The 22614-nt window shown below is 46.1% G+C and overlaps 1 protein-coding gene across 2 annotated transcripts in view; it reads right to left on the bottom strand.

Annotated features, from left to right (window-relative positions):
* Positions 1-243: 243 nt before the first annotated feature.
* Positions 244-22614, bottom strand: part of LOC133353465 (axin-1-like) — a 35120-nt gene continuing 12749 nt past the window's right edge. The window contains exons 4-11 of one of the 2 annotated variants that reach the window (XM_061569729.1): positions 18399-18495; positions 16663-16800; positions 13147-13733; positions 11849-12043; positions 10756-10995; positions 10408-10509; positions 9431-9595; positions 244-1316 (exon numbers count right to left, since the gene is read on the bottom strand). In XM_061569729.1, coding sequence (XP_061425713.1) covers positions 1190-1316; positions 9431-9595; positions 10408-10509; positions 10756-10995; positions 11849-12043; positions 13147-13733; positions 16663-16800; positions 18399-18495 — 1651 coding nt within the window. In that variant the 3' untranslated portion in view covers positions 244-1189. The remainder of the gene's footprint in view (positions 1317-9430; positions 9596-10407; positions 10510-10755; positions 10996-11848; positions 12044-13146; positions 13734-16662; positions 16801-18398; positions 18496-22614) is intronic. The other variant, XM_061569730.1, reaches the window with a different exon arrangement.

The raw sequence follows: 22614 nt of genomic DNA, 5'->3' as shown, positions 1-22614 counted from the left end.
TTTCGTGATTTTCTTTAATGAAAATGTGTATATAATATTTGTCCATTAAATGTTAATGTTTAGGAATAATGTATTGGGTCTCACATTCCACTCGCACGAGATGTCAGCATCGCAAGCGGGCCACGAGAGGGCATGTTTCGTTCTTCGCGCAAGCAGAGCGACGGTCAAGTGCCGAGCCAGTTGAATTAAACTGTCCCCTTTTTTTTTACAAAGAATGAAACGAAAGATTATCTTTGGAAAATACTTTAATATTCTGATATGCTACATTCAACCGACAAGTGTTTATACAATATCTTCTTTAAAATGATCTATTATGTACAGTGAAGGCTACAAAAGAGCATCTGCACCCAATAATGTAGTACAGATCATGCCAGGACATGCAGTGGCATTGTTGAACCTACAGTATATATTACAACCCCTCGATTAAACAAGGGAAAAACAAGAGCATGGTATTGACCTACCACCATGTGAAAAAGTACTCCGATGTTGAATTCAAGTGACCCACTGAATCACAGCATGAGACACAACGGAAAAATCTGCAGGTCCTTTAGACACAACTCCATAAGGGTACCATCTGTATGTACATACACAATAAATATAAATACCTTCTTGGTAAAAAATATTTTAAAGTCAGCAGTAAGTTTTACTGTGAATGCATGCACACAAAATACTGAGGTTTGAGGTACAATGAGTTTTGAAACGTACTGGATATAAAGAATACAGCATAGAATACAGTACCGATATATAAAGTGAAGTCTACGCATGAGTAGAAAAATAAACCGTTCTAAATTATCAAAATTCATGCAGTAGAGGCTCCACGGTATATTTTTTTAATCAAAATAACTCCGGAACCACCGGCACTGCTGTAAATCTGCGATTTTTTTTTTATACAATATATAATCTTTTAAATACAAAATACACAATTTAGTAAACAAATAGTGTCTCTTATTGGTTCCCTTATTTCCCCCAAAACATGCTACATCAGGCCAGTGGATAATCCAAAACAAGAAGATGCCGTACAAAATAACAACAGCAACAAGAGAATATCTTAATAGTTCATGAAGGTGAATCGTTTCTTCCAGCCTCGCCAGTGCCCAAGGTGATGACGGGTTCAAGTTCAATACTGCTTTGCTGCTCTGCGCATCCTCCGCGATTGCGGACGTACGAGGTCCACGGCGGTCACCAATCGCTATTCGATTCGCTCCACCTTCCCGTTGATCTTCTCCTCGTATATCGGAAGAATCGCGTCGTCATCTTGCACCTCTTCGTAGACAACGCCACAGTCGAAGTCCTCGCTCGCCTTCTTGAAGTAGTATCTGCAAACAACAAAAAAGACACGCGCCGCTTAATATGGGTTCAACCCGCACTCAGTCGTTACATTCGGTTTGCCGAACGAATACAAACTATAAGGTCGCGCTTGTTACTACACGCAAAGCGCTTGTCACAAATGAACCACGCTACCTCGCTTATCTCGTCAAGGAGCATAAACCATCACGTGAACTCCGGTGGTCATCCTCGCAGCAGCGGATTTTGGCTGGCCAGCGAACAAAGACGGCCACTGCATCGCGCGCTTTCAGATGCTGCTTCCGTGGATGTCTGGAACGCTCTTCCTTCCTATAATAGGAAGCCACTGGAGCTATGATGCACTTTTAAGTCTAAAATGAAAACTTATTGCTTTTTGTGTTTGGGTTGTTGTTCTTCCTCTGCACCTCCAATTAGCAGGGTTGGCTACGTACAGTGCGAGAGAGGTTCAACAAAACATACATAAATGAGCAAGAATGACCAAGGACATGTTTTAAAGTATATTAATTCATGCCCAATGGCATTTTCAGATTGGTAAGAAGGAAATTTGTGTGATATTTTATTTTCGACTTGCCAGCAGCTTCACGAATGTCTGCGGTTTTCAACATTTTACTCCAACTTGGTAAACCCTCACCCACCTAAAACCTTTTATTTAGTCTACCGTAAAAGATCAGAGCCACAGAGGCCAACACGATGCTTGAGACGTTAGGGTACAGTGCTAGATAGCGAGCCAACGCTCTGAAAATAAGCGAGGAGGGGGACAGAAAAAAACTTAAAAAGAACCATTAAGGGAAAACAAGTTTGACAAATGTAAACAGAATAAGCCTTGCACTGCAGGGCCCTTAAGGGGTTCAATATAAACAATAATGAATAGTGTTAGAGCCTGAGCCAAGTTACCCGAGTAAAGTATGTCACGTATGCCAGCATATCTGTATTTGGCAGTCAGTAATTTCTTCGGCCAGAGGTGAACAAATGTCCTGTTCAGTTCTTACAGAGGCTGCAAAGGAAGCGATTCATCCTTGCCCATGACTTGAAATGGGAACTCTCTTGACCCAACGACTCTGGTAAAAAAATAAGTTTCTTGGACATTTAGCTTATCGGGTAAACAGTACAATCTTGTTATAAAGGTAGCAGTTGCTGTACAGGCAGAATCTGCATCGTGTTTAACAGTATTCTGAGCATGTTAAATGTTCCTATAAAAAAGGGAACTACAACTGGCCATCCTTGGGCCTACACTGGCATGCGAGGACGATTTTTCGCAAGGACATTAACAAGAAAAAATTTGCGCAACGTAGCTGATCACGAGCAACACACACACATTGGTGTAAACACCGCAAAGCGAACTTAACTCCAAGCACTACGTATGTGCCCCGTCACAAGAGACGATCTGAGAAACTGCCAAAAATCACAAGTCTGATGCCAACTGATACTAAAAATATTTTTCAAGCTTAAAATGAGATTCGTTTGCCGAAACTAATTGCAAATTGGAGAAGCTTAGAATAGTGTGATGTTACATCTTACTACCTCCTATAGCTTAGATGGCTAAAACCAGGTCATCTACATTTTACACTTCATGCCATTCCAAACAACGAGTGTGCAAGGACTGATTAGTGTAGAGCGAACAAGGCAGAGTTGATAATACACGACCCCACCCAAAGACAAAGATCCCCGTATAGCCTTAACAGACTGTTGGGGCAAGTGGTGCGAGCGAGCACCTATCAAGGCCGGCACGGCACATGATGGGGTGGGTGACCAGCACCACACCCAGCCGCCTTTGTCTCCAAAGTGGCGACATTTTCCCCTCGCACCAGGTACTCATTTGAGCCCGAGTCGACCTAGGGGAGGCTCGGTGCCAGTTCAGATAATCGTTACAGCCTTGAGCGAAATTCGAACACGGGTCGCCGGGTTCGTAGCACGGCGCGCTAAACCGCTGCACTACCGCTCCCCCACCACCCCACCTACACACAGACACCCACCCATTGTCAGGACTAACAGGTCACTCCTCATCAGGAGTGAACAAACCAAAGAGAGAGAGAGCAGCCAAGTTAATGTACAGGCCCTTGATCTTCTTCAGTCTGCGAGTCATTCAGCTACAGCTAATGAGCCAAACGAGAATGAAGAGAGGCACACAGTGCAACAAGCAGATATTAAAGGGGTCCTCTGATCCTTAGGCACCTGTCAACGTGAGCCTCTTATTAACGTGCCTTGCATTCCTTCCCGCCACTGCCAATAATGGTTCCTCTTTACCGGGCGCCACATTGCCCAATGACAGAGTGGCTATGGAGCAAGTGAGCGCCGCCACCACCACCGCCGCTGCATTCTCTTGCACCAAGCAGCAGGGTAGAGTTAACCGGTCCTCGCTTGGAGAAAGAAAAAATAAAATGTCTCGACACAGACAACTCTTAAATATAAATATTTTTCCCACCCTTCGTCGTGTTTAATACTAAAGCATGTTTAAACAGGAAGCAGTGGGTTCTGTACGATGCAAAAAAAAAAGACAAAGTAACGGTAAACTTTCATAATTTTTTACAGCAAATATGCAAATTGCCTTGATAGGGCAGTAGCTTGATAGGGCAGCTTGATAATTATATCACGGTTGGCAAAATGCTTCCATAAGCTTCTGCAGCAGTGAAAATGTTACAAATCACTGCTCAACAATTCACGGCTTACCAAGCCCTCATGGCTCTTTTAACCGAGGACATTCTGCTTATAACACGATGCTTCTTGGTTATATATCTCGAACACGATAACTCACATTTCCCCCAGAGCAAGGCGTATTTTACACGAACCGCTCCAACATCCACACATCGTATTTTAATACAGCTGGCGGCCTAAGCTCCTTCTCCCAGCACTCCATTTTCTCTCGAAATCAGTTACAACTCCGATTCCTAAACTGAAAACCCACTTTCTACATTCAAAACGAATTTCTTTAGAACTGCGTGTTGTCGAGTTGAGTGTTGCTTGTCCTTCCCCCGTACCTTCGATTAGCACGGTTGGCTACGTGCGGTGTGATAGAAACTCAACGTATACATTGACCTAAACTTTGCCTTTAACTTCCTCAATAGTTTTTAACAATACTGGATCTTTAACGTGAATTAAAACCAAAGGCGGAACACTGGGGAAATCTTACTAGGGCAAGAGGCATTGTATGCCGTAAGGCTGCACTCGCATTCTTCAGCGCTGCTAGTGATAGTTAACGGTTAACCTTGCCCTAACGAGGGAGACTGCGCACAGGGACATCTGGCTCCAATATTGCAATGACAAAAAAATTGGTAGGACATTTTTTCTGGTGACCGTCAATAAAGATTGAATTTAACAAAGGGAGCATTCTACAGTTTTCTAAGATCATCCGTTTTAACTAGCCTTGTACCCAAGCTTGCCCACGCACTGCGAGTAAAGCTACGTACTCCAGAGAGGGTGCCAACACTTGCCTTGGTGCCAATTCAATGAAAGGCGAATAAAAAAGAAAATATCAAGCGCTTTGAGAGTTTTGTAGTTTTTTTTTGGGTTCGCCGTGTGGTTTCTCCTTTGCCTCAGCTGTTTCCAGTTCCCACAACTGTCTCACTCTTTTTGTCTCAATTTCACCCTGAATGATTCAAGATGAGCTTTGGGCCAGCTTTCAAAGAGACGGCGGACATTGGGAAAAAATAGCCATGCAGCTCTCGCTAATTGCAAACAGCTGCATCGAAAACGTGTTTCATCTGTGGTACCAGACTCCTGGAGGTCCAATGGCTAAGTCGAGGAATGTTTCAATGCGAGCCCAAAAACATTCAACGCAATATGCCGTGATCGCTTCCAGAGAAGGGGGGGGGGTGGGAGGAAAAAAAACACAAACCCCAAAGCTGGCCCCAAATAATCTTTGCCTATTGAACCTTCAACATTCTTAACTCAATTAAATTATGACACTTTCATTTTCAACAGCAGCAACAACAAAAAACCTGCACCGCCGTTAATCTCTTCATTGCAGAACTGCATTTTTCATTTGTTCGAATGTCGTGGGTACAATTAACATTCTCACAGCAACATTTGGGTTTTATAGAAATATGTAAAGCGGTGGAGGTTTTGTTATTTAGAATCATTGTTGTTGTTTTTTGTTTCTATGAAAACAACCACGACGTAAAACAGGTTTTCGAACAATACACATTGATGCCCCACCGGCTTCACATCTGCATTGCATTTCCCTATTGATGCATAGACAGAAAGTCGCCAGCTATTAAACCAGTAAACAAGGCACGGCTACGGACTTGCCCGCTGCGATAAATCACATTCTACACACACAAAAAACCGTATGATCGGAGGAGCAAGTTTAATTCGTAGCGTTTTTTTCGTTCTAAACGTTTGCAGGCCGTACGCACATTGGAAGGTTGCGTAATAAAGGCGCGGGAGCTCTGCAGTCCGCGGTCCATGTTTTTAAGGTGAACAAGTGCAATTCTACGCATCTGAAAAATGCCCGAATTGTAGATTTGCTTTTACCAAGACCAGGCAAACAAGGTGGTGTGGGGCGTGGGGATACTTATGGTCGCTTTGGGCCTGAGAAGGTTTGAAAAAAAGCAAATAAAAATATTTGCCAAGCTACTATTATTTTGTCACGTGTGGGACCCACTTCTACCTCCAACACCCCCCCCATCCACCCAGCCAGCACTCAGCAAGCCGGTACCAGCCCCCACGACTTCAAAAGGCCAAGGGGGGGGGGGGTATTCTCCCTCTGGCAGTGGCACAAGAGGCGCGAGAGGGCAAGCATGGCTGAACCCTCCAACCCCCCATGGGACCTGGTCAAACACGCTGGGCAAATACAGCTCTAACCCCTGACCCCCCTTCAAGGGTTGCAGAGTGCTCAGGATCTGGGATAAGGGGGGGAGAAGCGAGATGATAACCCTGCTGACATTACCCTGCTCTCCGACAACCGTACAACAATCTCAATGCGAGTATTCCAACAATCGCACACATGTCTTTTACAACGTCCCACGGTTATACCATCTAGTCGAGCAGGCTTTCCATTCTTTCATACTGTCAAGGGCAGAGCATTCTTCTCCAAGTGTGACATCTGCAACATCCTATTCAATTGCTAAACTGTTTTAGAGTTGGGAATTTTGGATTTGTTTTGCTCGAGATATCGGCATACAATTCCTCCACTGATGGTAAGGCATTCCCTTGTGTTATTCTTCCATCTTTCTCCCCAACGGATACTGCTTTGGGACTTGCCGATCAACAGTTTTGCTGCCTTCGCACTTCCATTGCTTGCTATGATGTCAATCATTCGTGTTGTGTTTTCTGATTTCTTTTCTAATACTTTGCCAACCCTTTTACAGAGTACAATCTCCTATTTAGCATCTCAAAGTATTTTAGATCTCGCCTCTTCCTCAACATGACTTCTGCTGTTTCAGACAATTCGTCATTTGGTTATCAACCTTTCCCCAAATATAAGGCACTATTGATTGCTGTGCTATTTCTAGCATTATTTATGATTGCATACATTATTTTGGACACATGATCCTTATGGCGGTACCCCGGGATACCAAATAATACAAAAATGGCCGAGGCACTTAAATACTTTATTTCTGGGACACTATTTTTTCCAGGGGTGGACTTAACTCTGCGACTGGGGTACCAATCAATCCGACATCAGTGCCACTCCGCGATGTCGAAACGCAGCGAGGACGATTGCGCTGAAACCCTGAACGCTCGCGGTACGCGCCGTAGTGGTGCATCGTGTACAGCTCGTCGAGATGAGTCGATTGCCACATCGCCCACCATCAACAGACTAAAAGTGACTGCATCACGGACATTGTGCGAGAGCCGGGGCGCTATGGTACCCCGGGTACCGCCATGAGGTTCACATTTACTCAATGTTTAAAGAAAAATAAAATACCGAATCTAATTTAATATTTATCGAATGATGCCTCAATCATTATTTTCGGAAAAAAGTGACAACTCACTTGCACAATAACAAGCTCATTAGGCTGTTGTCATACGCATATACACGGTTCGATACGATCACTGGGAAGAGAAGAACGGGACACGTAGAAGCCAAACATCACCATGAGCAAGCTGGGTTTCAGGAAAGGTGTTTCTACCATTGAAGAAATGCTCCACATCCGGTTGTGGAAAAGACAAATGAATATCCTAAACATGTCTTTATAGGGTATGGAAAGGCATTCTGCTCGGTGGACATTAATGCAGTAGTGCAACTTCTCACAAATGCAAACCCTCTGATAAAACAAACTTAGAAATTATTTAAAAAGTTAGCCACACTGAGAGGACATGACGTTACAAAATACAAATCGAGAGACCAATAAGAAGATACTCCTGGCCAGATCATTCTAAGTGGCATTACAACTTGTTTTCTGAATAATTGATTGGGGATACAATGAATTTTACTCATTAATTTAACAACAGTTCAATATTTGCTCAAGACAGTCATTAAAAATAACCAATGAAATTCGAGTACAGGAAATTATTGACCAACTTAATGAAGAAGGTTTGGAAAGTTGGCCTCAAGATAATAAATGAGCTCAACCAAATTCAAGTGCAACAAGTTTGCTAAACAATTGCAGACATCTGCTCAAGGTGCACAGCTGGAAAACACATCTGTACATGTGTACCAAAGACAGTTAAACTATAAACTAAACTATAAAAAAACATGTTACCAGGTAAGGCTCACTGAGCTATGTAGCTCTCTTTCAAAAGCAACCTGACTATCGCAAGTGAGAGCTCAACGAAGTGGCTTAGCATCACGTGGAAATGTACAGCAGTCAAATGCTCTAAACGCATGACGTTGATTCTGGAGAAAAATCCACGGGGAGAGATACACGCAAACTCCAAATATGCAGCAGACGTCACGGTCGGGATCAAACCCACGACCTCCTGTATACCAGGCAGTTAACATCTTATTGAAGGTGGATCAGAATCAAAATTTAAAAGCGGGGATCACAAGAGTAGTTTGTGGAGAACTTTTGAAAGATTAAATTTAATTAATTAAAAGTAACACGCCAATGTGCCTGATGGCACGCCAAGTATGGAGATGGAACGATAAAATCAGCTCGCGTGGCAGGAGCTATACGGATTGTGGCACCGTGAAGTCATCTAAGAGGGCAATAACTTTGGGAGGCTTTTAATCCAGCAGTGGATAGATTGTGGTTGATGACGACGATGCGTTGTTAATTCCTAATTAAACTAATCACTCCGTAAACCGCTGTAAACTATACATGTGCACACGTGCTAGTCGGTACGTATGACTGTTGTAAATGTATACTCTGGAACTTGACAGAGAGGATATGCTTTACGAACTCCAGACCCACAATGGATGTGGATAGGTGTAAACAGTGATTGCCATCTAGTGATCCTCGCAGTACAAGTTCATAACACTCGAATTGGATTTAATCCAGAGCTGTGATTTTTTTCTTGATATCGGGGCTTATCTTTTCAACAAGTTTAACTTTTGTGAATTAAAAAATAAATAAATAAGCAAACCTATTTCCATCTTTCCTCGTGAAATGCATCTAAAAAGAACCAAAATAAACCAAACATAATTTTAAACGGTTCTGGAATTCTTGGCACAGCACGATATGCAATTAGGTGCCACAACGTGTCTTAAAGAAAACCGAAGTTGCTCATCTTGAAATAATTTAAACATCTTCTGCGGTGCTCCAGAAATAAAGAGCCCACCTCATTGCAAGCTTTCCAGGAAAAGTTGGATTAAAATAGCAAAACATCACTACTTAGAAAAAATTACATTCAAGGATTTTTATGTACAGAATTCAATGAAAATTATAGTTCAAGTGTAAATGAAAGCCATAAGCTCGTCAACAAAGATTACTTCTAAGAGTATATCTTGCAGGATTTAATGAATGTGGAAGTAACAGCCTTCAGCTGTATGTGAGCAGCAAGCTGGTTTAATGTTAAGCTGAGATGCATCGGCTTCCAGTTCCTGAACGAATACATTGAGGTTGCACTAATTACACTCAAAGTGCTTGCCACAGATGAACCACAATACCTTGCTCAAACCACACGCGAACCATAAACCATCACGCAAACTCCGGTCATCCTCGCAGCGGCTTTTGGCGATCCATCGAACATGGCCGGTTACGTATGGTGCGAAAGAAGTTCACACACACAATTTGTTCCGTACCTATAGGTGCCCTTCTTGGTGAGCAGCTCCTTGAAGTGTCCGAGTGTGAGTACGTGGCCACGGACCGAGGTGCGGTAGGGGATGGTTTCACCGCAGAAGTAATAAACCACCACCACACTGTCGCTGGCCTCCACTTGGCACGCAGACTTCTTGCCAGCTTTGAGCCTGCAAGAAATGCAGGAAGCACAATTTTGTAAGCGTGAGAATTTCCATAACACAACGCAATAAAAAATGCGGGGGGGGGGGGGGGGCGACGAGAGCGCTACATTTTCTTTCAAAAAGAGGTGCAAGGACTGGCGACAGCTCGCAGAGCTTCTGGTCAAACCGACCCCGCAGCCTTGTTGCCATGACGCACCATTACATTACACATTCAAAAACACAAACATGTGATCGGTGCACTAGATAGGCCAGATACTTGCCGAGGCTACAAAGTGTGGCGGCAGTGGCGACTGCCGAGCCATCATTAAAGGCCGTAGATCACACGGCGGAAAGACTTTTTACATCGGCACCACCCCGGATGACACAAAAAAGCCTGCTTAATCATACCCCATAATTAACCTAATCTGGATTTTTTTTTACTGCCCTCAAAATGCAGGTTAGGGGGATAGGCTCTTAGAAGCACGCAGAGTTAAAAGGATAATAATGAAAGCTTTACAGCTTGCCCTGAAGGCAGTCAGCCAGATAGAGCGATAGGACTTCAAAGTTTGGCTTAGCAGGTAAGGCTGTTGTATCTAACCAGATACCCAACAAAGCTGTATATACTAAACACCACTTGGCAACTCTTTAGAAACTCAGGTGATAAAGTACAAACACAACTCCTGTCAACTATTTGCTTCATGCGACCAAAACTTTTTGCTGGCAAAAATATTTAAATAAGCCTCATTGCACTGGGAAGTTACCGTAGCGGACCACCCAAACCTGCAAACAAACATTACGTACAGTACGGATTAGTCTCACAAAACGCCAAAAAAACTTACTCTCTGTCTGCATCCAGGTCTGTGGAAGGTGATGAATTGGGATTCTGAGACCCTGCTTGTCGTAGAAAAGATCGATTCCTCTGTAGCGTCTCCTGAGTTTGCCTGCGAGATATAAAACAGATAAGACGCGGGCAAAAAAAAAAATACAAGTCACGCACAAATTGCCAATGCAGCAGAAGCAAGAAGAGAGCACGCGCGCTGCTCTCTCTCCCATTAATCATTTTACATCGAGCGAGGCTAAGGCATCACCGCGCTCACACCATTAATCTTTTCATAGCGAGCGAGGCAACAAGATGAGCGTGCGTGCGTGTGCGTGCGTGTGCGTGCGTGTGCGTGCGTGCCTACTACCTGCTCCTGGGGGGCACGCGAGCGCTCCTCTTCTCCTCCTCCAGCAGCCTTCGCCTCGCCTCCTCCAGCTGCGTCAGGGGGTTCGGGGCCGGCAGAGGGGGCATGCCCGGGTCCTGAACGAAGGGCTGCGAGGGCTGCGTCCCGACCGCGGGCGCCCTCTGAGGACCCGTGGCCACGGCGGGCCACGCGTGGGCGGCCCGCGGCGTCGCCTCGCTCCCCTTCTTTGACGAGGGACCGCTGCTGGGCGGAGGAAACGGGACGGGGGGGGGGGGGGCACCGTTTTACGTCAATCTGATTCGCTGGTATGTGCACACGGCGGGGGGCGGGCAAAAGCTGCCGGCTCCAGAGCCGCGTGCGCGACTCTTTAAGGACGGCTTCATAACGTTCATCACGTGCGCATTGCGGCTCTCGAAATATTGAGGGGTTGTTTTTCTTTATTTTACCAAATTGGAAAAAGAAATGTCTCTTCCTGTTATTTTAGTCGCCGACCCTTGGATGTGTAGGATCATGGTGGTGTTGGTTTGTATTTTTTCCAAAACCCACTTTTGCCCCTGGAATATAAATCTACCTACTTGGTTTAAAATATGAACAGTTTTGATTCACAGAGTCTAAATGGAACCACATCTCGAGAAAAAATAATGGGACGCGTGCGTACAGGTCAGCCATTACATAATGTTTCCAAAAGAAACAATTTGCGAATTAAAAAACACGAGCAATTCAGTATTTAAGAAATCATCTTTTTACATGGTTATATAATCTTAGAATTACACACTCCATTGCTGTGTATGGGCATGTGCATGCATAGGTCATGGTTTAAAAATATGTGTTTTTCCCCCCCTTAAGACTTTACATTTCAAGACTTCAAAGCAAACCACAAGGGTTCAGCCCACGGCCTTCTTTTCTCTCTGAGCTAACACAGCAACAATTCTTGACAAGCCAAAACCAAAACCTTTAAACTCTTTAATAAGAATAAACGGAAGTCACGGTTTACCCACCACACATTTTTCAATGCCAAATAAAAACTCAGACTAGCGGTCGATATGTCAACGTGTAAAATGACATCCATGTTTTTTTATACGGAGTGACAAATCACCTGGAGGTGGTGGTGGTGGTGGTCTTGGCATGTCTGCCCGCCTCTTTCTCCCCCTGCACCATCCACTGCCATATACGGAAGCGATCGGGCACCTCTTCGAGCACCCGCATGGGTCCCTCCTCCAGTGGTGCCTCCTCTGCCTTGCTGGCACTCTCGCCTTTCGAAGATTTCTTGCCCAGAGTGCCCGACTTGTTACTGACGGGGTAGAGCGGGGGGGGGGGAGGAATTGGTGTCATTAATAATGGTTCCATGTACTGGGTTATTGCTTTAGATTAGTTGTGATATTTTCTTTGATGTTTTACCAGGTAAGGCCCACTGAGCTATACAGCTCTTTATAAGAAGCAACCTGGCCACAAATTCACTCCGATATAAAGCATATTGTGAATTGACGAGAATACAATGTACAGTATACTGCACTCTTCAAGAAATTATAATCCTATGCCAGCAAAGGACATAAACCTGAAATAAATGTGGGCTTTACCGAGTGAGGGGCCATCCATTTAGTATGTACGCAAGGAGGGGGGAGGGGGGTTCACCCAAATGCGTACGCTTGTGTATGGGGGGTCTACTGACAATCTACGTACGCATAGGAAACGGGGGATGGGCGGGGTGAAGCCTCGATAATAATTTGTCGACATTGGACTTCAAATGAGTGAGATAGTCTGGTGGTGGACTATCTGTTTGCTTAAACACGTTAATATTATTCATCCTCGATCGTACTAAATGGATGGCCCCTGATCCAACTCTCATACCTGATGAGATGAGACAATGTTCTCAAACGTATAAAAACTTTGAGCAATCTACGGACTATCCAAAAACAACGTTGAAATTCAACTACTATTTCAACGATTTTTGTTTAACCACGCAAGGCCCACCGAGCTCTCTTTCAGAAGAGACCGGGCTACAAGTGAGAACTCAACCAAGTGGCTCATCACTTGCAAATTTAGAGCAGTAGCCGAATACTCTAAACGCGTGAGATTGATTTTAAATGTGGAGGAGAAAAACCAAAGGACCCGGAGAAAAATTCACGCGACCACAGGGAGAGAGAGAGAGACAAGCAAACTCCAAAGATACAGCAGGCGTCAGGATCGGGATCGAACCCACAACCTCCTGCATGCCAGGTGAGGTAGTTAACATCTCACCAGCACGGCGCCAAAACTTTCTGGACAATTATTCAACAAATGGTTTGTTGTTGTAACGTTCTGACCTGCCCCTACCGGACATCTGTGAAAAAGAGCTTTATAGCTCATCGGATTCCTCCAGGATAAATTTATATTCTGATTCGGATTGTGGTTCACCTCGTCGGGAGCGTGTTGGTGATGCCGGGCGGCAGGTTCTCTGCGCCGGTGCGCGACTTCGCCGCGTACGGGAAGGATTCGGCGGCGCCGTTCACGCCGCTGCCACCGCCGCCGCCATACACCCTCTGCGCCGCCTCCACCTCCAGCTGCTCGCGCGCCTTCGATGCGGCGTGAGCGTGGTGGATGTGGTGATGGTGGTGGTGGTACACCGTGCGGTGGTGGTGCGATTGCGACGCCGACGACGCCGCCGCCCCGCCCGCCGCGGCCGCTCCCGCCTCGCCCTTGGTGGCCGCCAGGGCGGCCTGTGGCCGTGCGGCGCCTGGGTGGGGCCGGCTGTCCGGGGAGCGGGACCTCCCTGCGCCGCCGCCGCCGCCGTGGTGGTGGCCTGGCGACTGGCAGCCGGGCGTCTTCATGACGCGCGACACGTGCTCGTCCAGGATGCTCTCGGGATCATCGTCCGGCTCGGGTGACAGGAAGGACACGGGCACCGCGGCCATCTGGCCGCCGCCGCAGCCGGCCGCCACCTGCGTCGTCGAGGCCTGGCAAGTCGCCGTGGCGACGGGGCCACCTTCTTCGCCTTCCTCCTCCTGGTTTTTTTCAAAAGAACACAAAAAGAGAGAGAGGGAAGGGGGGCGGCCCTTAATAAAAGCGTGGAAGTGAATCTCGTCACCTTTCCTACGTTAATTATAAACAGACCGCTTTGTTCACCGACATCTGAGGGGTTTTATAAAAGGAGAGGGTGTTCTGGGGAGGGGGGGGGGGTAGTGAGGGGGGGAACAGGGGATACACGGAGGGGGTTTAAGAAAGCTGCCCCCCGCCCCATCCCCCCCAAGACAATGAAAGCAATGTAGCAGCAGGGTGCCGAGCAGCCTCACAGGGGCTGAATGGAATGGTGGCGGGAGAGGGGGGGGGGGGGCAGGGAAACGCAGACAAAGAAAAAAAAGGGTTGTAAATAAAAGGCCAGTGCCACGGGGACCCTTAATCTCCTTACCCCTCCTATTTAATCCGTTGTTTTGCTCTGCATCAGCATTGGCCTCCCTTACTCTTAAACCCCAACACGGTGCTTTAGACTCAATTGGTGTGCATTTGAGTGCATTGGTTGAAATTTTGGGAGGGGGAGTTTGTGTTGGCGTTGGTGATGGTAGGATTTGGGGGGGGGGGTGGAGGGGGGGAGTGGACGCCGTTGGAGGAGGAGGTGGGGGTCGGGCGGCAGTGGGGCGGGGGTACGGGGAGCAGACAGTCGGGCACCACAGTCATCAGCTCACAAGCGGTGAGAGACGGAGCGGCCGAGCGCTCCGAGGCACAGACTTTAACGGCAGCGGGGGACGCGAGAGCAGCGCAGCTGCACGACCGGCGCTGGGAGCCCACGCCGCCGCCGCCGCCACCGCCCGAGACGCCAGCCCCAACGGCACGCGTATAATCAATTCCACATTCCAGCACGGTGCTGCCTTGAGCCCGCGACCGACCGCGGCACACCAAGCCCCCCCCCCCCCCCCCCCGGTTTCATCTAGCAGCTCCAAAACCAACAACCTAATTTTTTTTAGATATGAAAAAAAATGCGAAGAACAATTATCAGAGAGGGACACGGTAAGCAAACATAATAAAATGATTCCCCACTGTACGAGTTCAGCTTAGTTCACCCGGGAAGTTGCCCGGATTAAAGGGGGTGTAGTTTTTTTTAAGAGATCCACAATAAACCCCCCCCCCCCTCCAAGCCCACACAGACCCACCAACCAGATCTCCTTTATCGCACGCAGCCCCCCCCCCCCACCCTGAGCCAGTGGTGGGGGGCCACAGGGGAGGCGGGCACCACCGTTTTATGTCTTTCAGCAATGAATACCGTATGTGTATAATACCGGCGTATATTCTCGGCAGATTATAACAAAAATAAGCATGCGGTTTTTGTTTGGGGAGGGTGGAATCTTTTATGCTATATCCAGCAAAAACGTAGAAGTGCGGCAAAACAACCGCAAAAACATTGTCCCTACACGTGTATTTATGCCAGATGTTATGTCTGAAATAAAGTACCGTTGAAACCGTGTCAAACAAATTGACATTTTTCAACAAATTTAACTCCTATTTGAAAACTTAACCCGACAATATTGTCTCAAATAATTGAAACGCATTTGCATTTCTATGCATGAATCAACAATCGGAAGTTCAAATTCACTGATAAATCAATGAGTTCAGATTACAGACCTTACCTCAAATGTCGGTACATCAAAGACCCTTTCATCTACACAGAACAATGTGACCTCACTGGTGAGCCACAAACGACCAACCTCAATTTGTGCCCACCGATTTGATTAAAACGGGGTAAAATAAATGGCTTACAAGGCATGTTCAGTATAAAACTAAACAATTAAACGAGTTTTATGTTACCAGCTAAGGACCACTGAGCTAGAGAGCTCTTTTCCAGAAGCAACCTAGCCAAACATGATCGCTCAATAAAGTCGCTTATGACGTGGAAATTTACAGCCGCCAAATACTCTAAATGCATGGTGTTGATTCTGAACGTGCAGGGAACAACCGGAGGACCCGGAGAAAAATCCATGCGTCCACGGGGAGAGAGAGAGAAAGAGAGACGCAGACTTCAAATATACAGCAGCAGGCATCAGGGTCTGGATCGAACCCACGACCTGCTGCATACCAGGCGAGGTAGTTAACATCATCATCATCAGCCGTGATGATCTATCTACTGCTCTATCAACAAGGACTCTCTCCAAGCTGACGCCATCCATGCAGGTCCTACCATGCCACAAGTCATCCGGCTCCTGGTGCACGAGCAGATCATCACTGGACTGAGAAGATCGTCACAGTGGTCACTCTTGGGCACATTCTCTTCTTTGGCTGTCATTGTGTCACCAGTCCCATCTACCAGCAATCATCCCTACCTACGAATCCTGCCCAAGCCCACTTGGTTGTTTAATTAAATGAAATGTGTCTGTGTTTGTTCTCGGTCAGTGTAATTCCAAGCATGTGCATCTACACATTTGTTACTAACTTTTTAGGGCTTTTTCATTTTTTTTGTTGAAGTATCCAATGTTCCATGCCATAGCAGGTATTTAGCACCTATTGAAAACTTTATTGTTGAGGCACGATGATATGTTGAATGATTTTTTTTATACAATTCAGTTTTGCAAAGCACTCCCATTCTGCTCCCGTTGATCTCTTACTGAATCAGCTGTATCCCAGTCCACCTTTAATACATGACCTACACATACTTACTACTCTGCTGTTTTCCAGTTGTACCCCTCCAAAAAAATATTTTCTCTTTTTTCAGTGAACAAATTCTACGCCATTTTTGCTCTGCTTAAATTAGTCCGAAAGTTCATCACCGTTGGTTGTTATAATGACGACACGTCAGCAAATCCGCATCGGCCTATTCCGTTCCTCAATTTTTGTCTTCATGCACTCCGATTAAAACTTTCGGAAGGGCATCTCACAAAGTGACCATGAAACAGCCTTGCTGGGAGCCTCCCCACGCCGGTCGAGGAGCGAGACGGAGCAACTCACAGCACGGACTCGCCGCAGACGCTCCTCCAACGCCTCCTGGGCGTCCCTCTCCCTCTGCAGCCGTTCCAGCCTCGAGATGAGCTCCGACGCAAACTTGGCCGGCTCCACCACCATGTCCTTCGGCAGCCGAGAGGTCCTCTATGGCGGAGAAGACATGCCGGACACACGGGGTCATCGCGTGCGCGCAAACAGCCACGAAGTTCAGCGACAGAAATAACGGTGTGCCGTTAGAAACGCCATCACGCGTAATGCTGCACAACTGCGAGGGCATGCGTCACGTATATATGGGCGTGCACATGTACGTATGTTGAACTTCTTTCGCACCATACGTAGACGACCGTGCTAATCAGAGGTGCGGGGGAAGTACGACAGACTAAGCACGAAAAGCAGTCCTAAAGAAATTAGTTTTCATCTTAGAAGATTTAAAAGTGCACAGCTCCAGTGGCTTCCTAATATCGGAAGAGCGTTCCAGACGGCCGCAGAAGCGCATCTGAAAATGCGCGATGCAGTCACCGTCTTAAACATTCAATATTCAAATATATTTTCACATCTGAATATGAATACGTTTTTATTTTGAAACCAACTGACATTTTAAACTGGGAAATTTGAATTTCTAAACACATGCACGGTGTGAACAGAGGGATCTGTAACCACACTCAGCCCAAAGACCGTTTGCTGAAAGCTAACATACCCATATCTATCATGAACTCAAACGTTACGTTTACTACAACTGAACTTCTAAAAAAGAACACAATAATAACTATTTCCTGATAACAAAATGTATAAATTTGTCATTGGTATGTACAGCTGGACTTTTTCGTGGAACCATTAACATTTATTTTATTCCACGGAGGTCACAAATCCTTAAAAACCTTTAGCACCATTATATACGGCCTACGAGGACCAACAATACTTTAAAGTGCAGTTACAAAAGCTTATTCTTTAAAATGACAAAAAAACACATTTGGGTTGTAAATCACCACAAATAGGTGAGATGGAGTTCATTAATGCAAAATATACTGCTTGTTTTTTTTTTAGGCGATAGTCACAAAAAGGGCAAAAACATATTTTCACGTTTCCATGTGGCCATTCTTGCTATGTTCAGAAAAATGCTGTATCCTTCAGTGATGTATGTGGCTTATTAAAATGGTGTAAGATGAAATACAGCTGGAGAAGGAATGCACAGCAAGACGTATAATAAAAGCAGAAGACACAAAGAAAAAAATTAAAATTCTTTTCAAATCTGCTTCCATTCCAATCCAACGATCAAAGATAATTGAGGATTTTGAATCAACTTTTTGCCGATTGGCTTGAGCAAGAAGGCATAAAAGATTTGCTGCAAAGGGCTGCACACATAATCCATGACCCAAGGAGGCCATATCCTGCCCATAAGAAGATTAAACCGCAGCCAGAAACGTAGCTTAAAAACTTTGGAAGAAGCAAATCAAAGCACAAAAGGAGGGTAAAAAACGATTTAGCCGACCGCAAGATTGAAACTCATGCAAGTGACGCCGGTGGAAAAAAACCTTGCAGCTTTTTTTATTACTCGTCGTACATTTTCCCGCACACCTCCGAATATAGCGCGGTTCACTACGTACGGCGCGAAAGAAGTTCAACGCACGCACACACAGACACATTTTGTCAAAACGTGAAACGAATGCCACATTCGCCAGTGGTTGCGGCGCACCGTCAAAATGCAGCAAAACGTTGCACTCAGCGAGTGCACAAATACTTACGGGGACGTGGACCACCTCCGTCCTCCCGCTGTCTTTCGCAGACTGCCGCGTATCTCTCGACGCGCAGCTCCTCAGCCTATATGGTGGGATCCCATCGCTGTGATCACATGCATGGAAGGGAGGGGGGAAACAACAAAAAAGGGAAAGGTTCATACAAAAAAGAAATAACAAAAGTCTTTAAACATTTCTATCGATTCTGAACGAATCAATAGTTTCATACCCTCCAAAAAGGGCCCACAAAGACTCCTTTCCCGTTATTTACTGGTCTCCTTCTGATCCTGTGTCGATATCCGCAGCTTCTGCCCTTGGGAGGCTTTGAAATGCATCTTTTTTTTGTTCTCAGAACAAATGTACAAAGTTCCAGTACACTATCAGATGCGCGCTCTTTGTAATGCAATATACAGTTGTACCCATTGAAGTGTGAATGATACACGACGTTAACGATAATAAGTTTGCAAAACGCAACGACACACTTTTTAGCGTTTGTGCATTTTTGCCGGTACGTGCGCGCATTTCACAATTGTTTGAATCGATTGCTTTTATAAGTCACAGTTTGGGGCTAAATTCTCGCCACCCCCCTCTGCTTAAAAAAACAGCTTCACGGCAACACGTGTTTACTCCTGTTGCTACAAAGTGATAAGTTTCTCATTTCCCTTGCCAAACCTACCCCCCCCCCCCCATTCTCCAAGGGCCAAGAGGAGGAGGAGGAGGAAGGGGGGTCCTATTTTTTTGCACAGCGACTCTTTTCGCTCGCTCATCTGTCCTTTCAGAGAGATGTCAGCGTCCGCCGCACACAGCTGCCCGCCCGCCGGGACGGCACCCGCCCACTGCTCTCCCCCCCCCCCCGCCCCTTTGTCCCCTGGACCCCTTTATGAAGGCGGACAAAGCTGTGAAGAAGGGGAGAGCCGCCACCCGCCCTCCCCCCACCACCTCTGATCTGCCCCACATCAAATGCAAAGAGAATCAACTCGGGGCGGGGAGGGCCCCCCACCTCCGCCCCCCCCCCCCCCATCCTCCCCTCTTTTGAACCGTGCCTCCCCCATTCATCTCCTCTCCTCTCCTGTGTCAACAGTAAACTTTTATTTAAGATAAAAAAGAAGATAAAAAGAACCCAACCCCACGTCGGCCTCCCTCCTAGCCTGACACCCATATTCTCCTTTCCACCAACAGGCGCCCCCACCAGCCCCCCCTCCCCCATTCCCACTTTCTTTCAAAGCTGCAAAGCCCCTTTTTGCAGTTGTTTTGAGCAATAACATTAAATATGCATTAGAAAGTCCCTCTTCCTTCCCTGGGACTTAGAGATCATCAACTCGATTTCACTTGCGCACCATAAAAACCTTCCACCACAAAAAAAAACAGGTTGTTTGCAGTTTAGGGTTCTCGCATTCCACACCCTCCCAGCGCTTTATTTCCACACACAGTTCCGGAAGGATCTCTCTCGCGGGTAGGGATCGGGTTACGGTGTCCATAGATTAAACACACATTGCATGGGCCCCTCTCTCTCGCTGTGCCTCTGTGCCTCTCCACTACAAAGTGCCAGATACAAAAGCCACAGCTTTTTGTGATGATCTTTTATGTGCCAAGTGAAGGAAATAAGGTTTCTGTTGCCGTCTAGTATCCCTGTTACAACATCTTCGGGGGTTTGTGATGTTAAATACAAATACCGACAATATATATCATGTTAAATGAGGCAATCTCAGATCAACTTAAATACTGCTATTGCTGGAAAACAAGTTAGGTGTACAAACAGTAGGGCTGTCGTATAATTTTATAATTTATACGATTAGCGAGGTTGGCTATGTACGGTAAGAAAAAAGTTTAACATACACGCATACATTATGTGTCTTTGCATTTAACATGGGTATGCCAACTCGACCCAAAGATACCACCGAAGCATCTATCGTAATGGGAACAAATTTACAAAAATGTCTTCGCTTAAAAATCTCTAAATTGTAAATGCACCGTTCGTTTCTAAGGCATAACGTGACAAAATTACTGGTATTTGCGCATTGCAAAACATTTACTCAACGAACCTACATTTATTTATAGCGATGGCTTAAAATCTGGGTGTGCATGGTGACGGCCAAAAGGAAGAGCAACCGCTTGGACAATTGTTTTTTGTCGAGTCGAAACACTTTAACGACTTTAACACCTGCCAGATAATTACAGGGAACCCAGAGTTCTTCCACAGGCTACCAGAAGAACGCATCTCATTTACGCTTAGAAACATGCGTTGTAGAGTATTTGTCAGATATAAATTTCGACACGATGATAAGCCACTTTCGTTGAGCTATCATTTGTTGATGGCTAGGCCACGACTGAAAACAAGCTATATAGCGCAGTCGGCCTTAGCTGGTAAAATCGTTTAAAGTTTACGTTTCACCACGCAGTTGTCCTCGAGTGGCTTTATGAAAATGTGAATGATACCATTCAGGGTGCTACCGTGAGACAAAGGTCCCCCCTGTAGCCTTGACAGACTGTTTGGGCAAGTGCTGCTAGCGAGTAGCACCTGTGAAGGCCGGCATGGCACACGAGGGTGTGGGTGGCCAGCACCACACCCATCCGGCTGCCTTTGTCTCCCCAGTGTTGATGTTTACAAACCGCATCAGGTAATCATTTGAGGCCGATTCGACCTCGGAAAGGCCTAGGACCAGTTCAAATATTCACCACTGTTATTGGTCGTGAGCGGGAATCGAACTCGGGTCGCCGGGTTCGTAGTGCAGCGCACTGCACGCTACACTACCTCTCTAACGTTGGTATAGAGAGATGTACGCACACACACACACACGCGCGCAGTGCTGGCATGGCAACTCATCCGCCGCTTTCACGGCTTGAAGCAGTTCCACCTGGCTGTGGAGAGGAGGCAGCAAGGGCTTGTCAGTCGCTCGCATTCCTGCGTCACCAGCAGTGATCAAAACCGCCCCATTATCTCTCAGCTGTCACTTCGGACTCCCTGTGGCAGCGGAGGGCTAACCGAGCCTAAAGCTGCCCTTTTTTCAGATGGCAATCAAAAAGCCACCCAATGACCAAGCCGATGCATACTTGGTCACTACTCCTGGCTAAATGTTGTGTAAAGTGTTATCTAAACAAACGTCTGAAAGTGATTCTGTTACATGTGTTTTAAACATATAAGTTAACCATAACATCTTTACAATTTATCATCTTAGGCTTACAAGACAATGTGGTTTCTTTTGGTCATGTAGGTGGGACTTAAATTACACTCACCTGTCAATAACAGAGCAACTTTTTCATCTGACACTCAACAGCGGGGGAAAAAGGCAAACTTATGTACTGTGCTAGCGACTTCAACAAGAATTCAATTAAATATTGTAACATAACGCACGTTACCCCAGACTACACCAACTGATTCACGAGCACAATGTTCACTCGGGCAATACTGGATAGCTGTGAAAAAGAGCTTCATAGCTCATCGGATTTCTCCAGGATAAATACATATCATGTAATATCCCTGTAATTCACTGTAAATTAAAACAAAATGATTCCACTATTGTACATCTTGGGATTTAACGATCCCTGATAAACATTAGACGTGCAATTATTACAAGTCGCTGGCCTAAATATTCTATACCAATGCTAAATCTGTTATTGAAATATTTTATACGTGTGTATGTATGAAGAAAAACCCATCACACCAGCAATTGGTAATGTTTTAAACGTTGCTGGCTATCTGTTTTATGTTTTCACATCCTGGAGGAGACAAATGTTTCTGAAAAGTCCTCGTGGCTTTTTCACACCCACAAGTGTGGGGATAAGGTGTCAGAAAAACCAAAAGACAGACAATTCAGTGCCACCATTTGTTCAGCTTCCACCAATTTGGCCCTCGACAACCACCCATCCCCCCCCCACCTCCCCCGGCGACCGCCAACCCTTACCAAGAACCTGAGCCCAAGCCCTACAGGAGAGGAAAGATCAACTGTCACCTCCCACCTAGCACTTTGTGTGTAACTTTGTCTTCTCTTTCAAATCTGGTCATAAGCCTCAACTTGTCTCCATTTCCTTTCTTCTTGCCTCCCCTTTGTGCGCACGCGGCGCGGCGCAAAAACAATGCCGCCGTTACAGGCAGCTGACCCCCCCCCCCCCCCCCCCCCCCGGTCGCGCCACCGTCACTCATCTTTCTCACGTGCGGCCGCGTCTGTACGTGCGTGCGGTGGGCATGAATGGAAGGTGGAGGCGCCTCTCCGTGAACTAGAGCCAG

This window comes from Lethenteron reissneri, chromosome 44 (genome assembly GCF_015708825.2).
Source record: "Lethenteron reissneri isolate LAM-NWPU_2019-01 chromosome 44, ASM1570882v1, whole genome shotgun sequence".
Taxonomy (NCBI): Eukaryota; Metazoa; Chordata; class Hyperoartia; order Petromyzontiformes; family Petromyzontidae; genus Lethenteron; species Lethenteron reissneri.
Note: the sequence above shows the minus strand (reverse complement) of the source record. Positions and strands in the feature narration are given on the sequence as shown.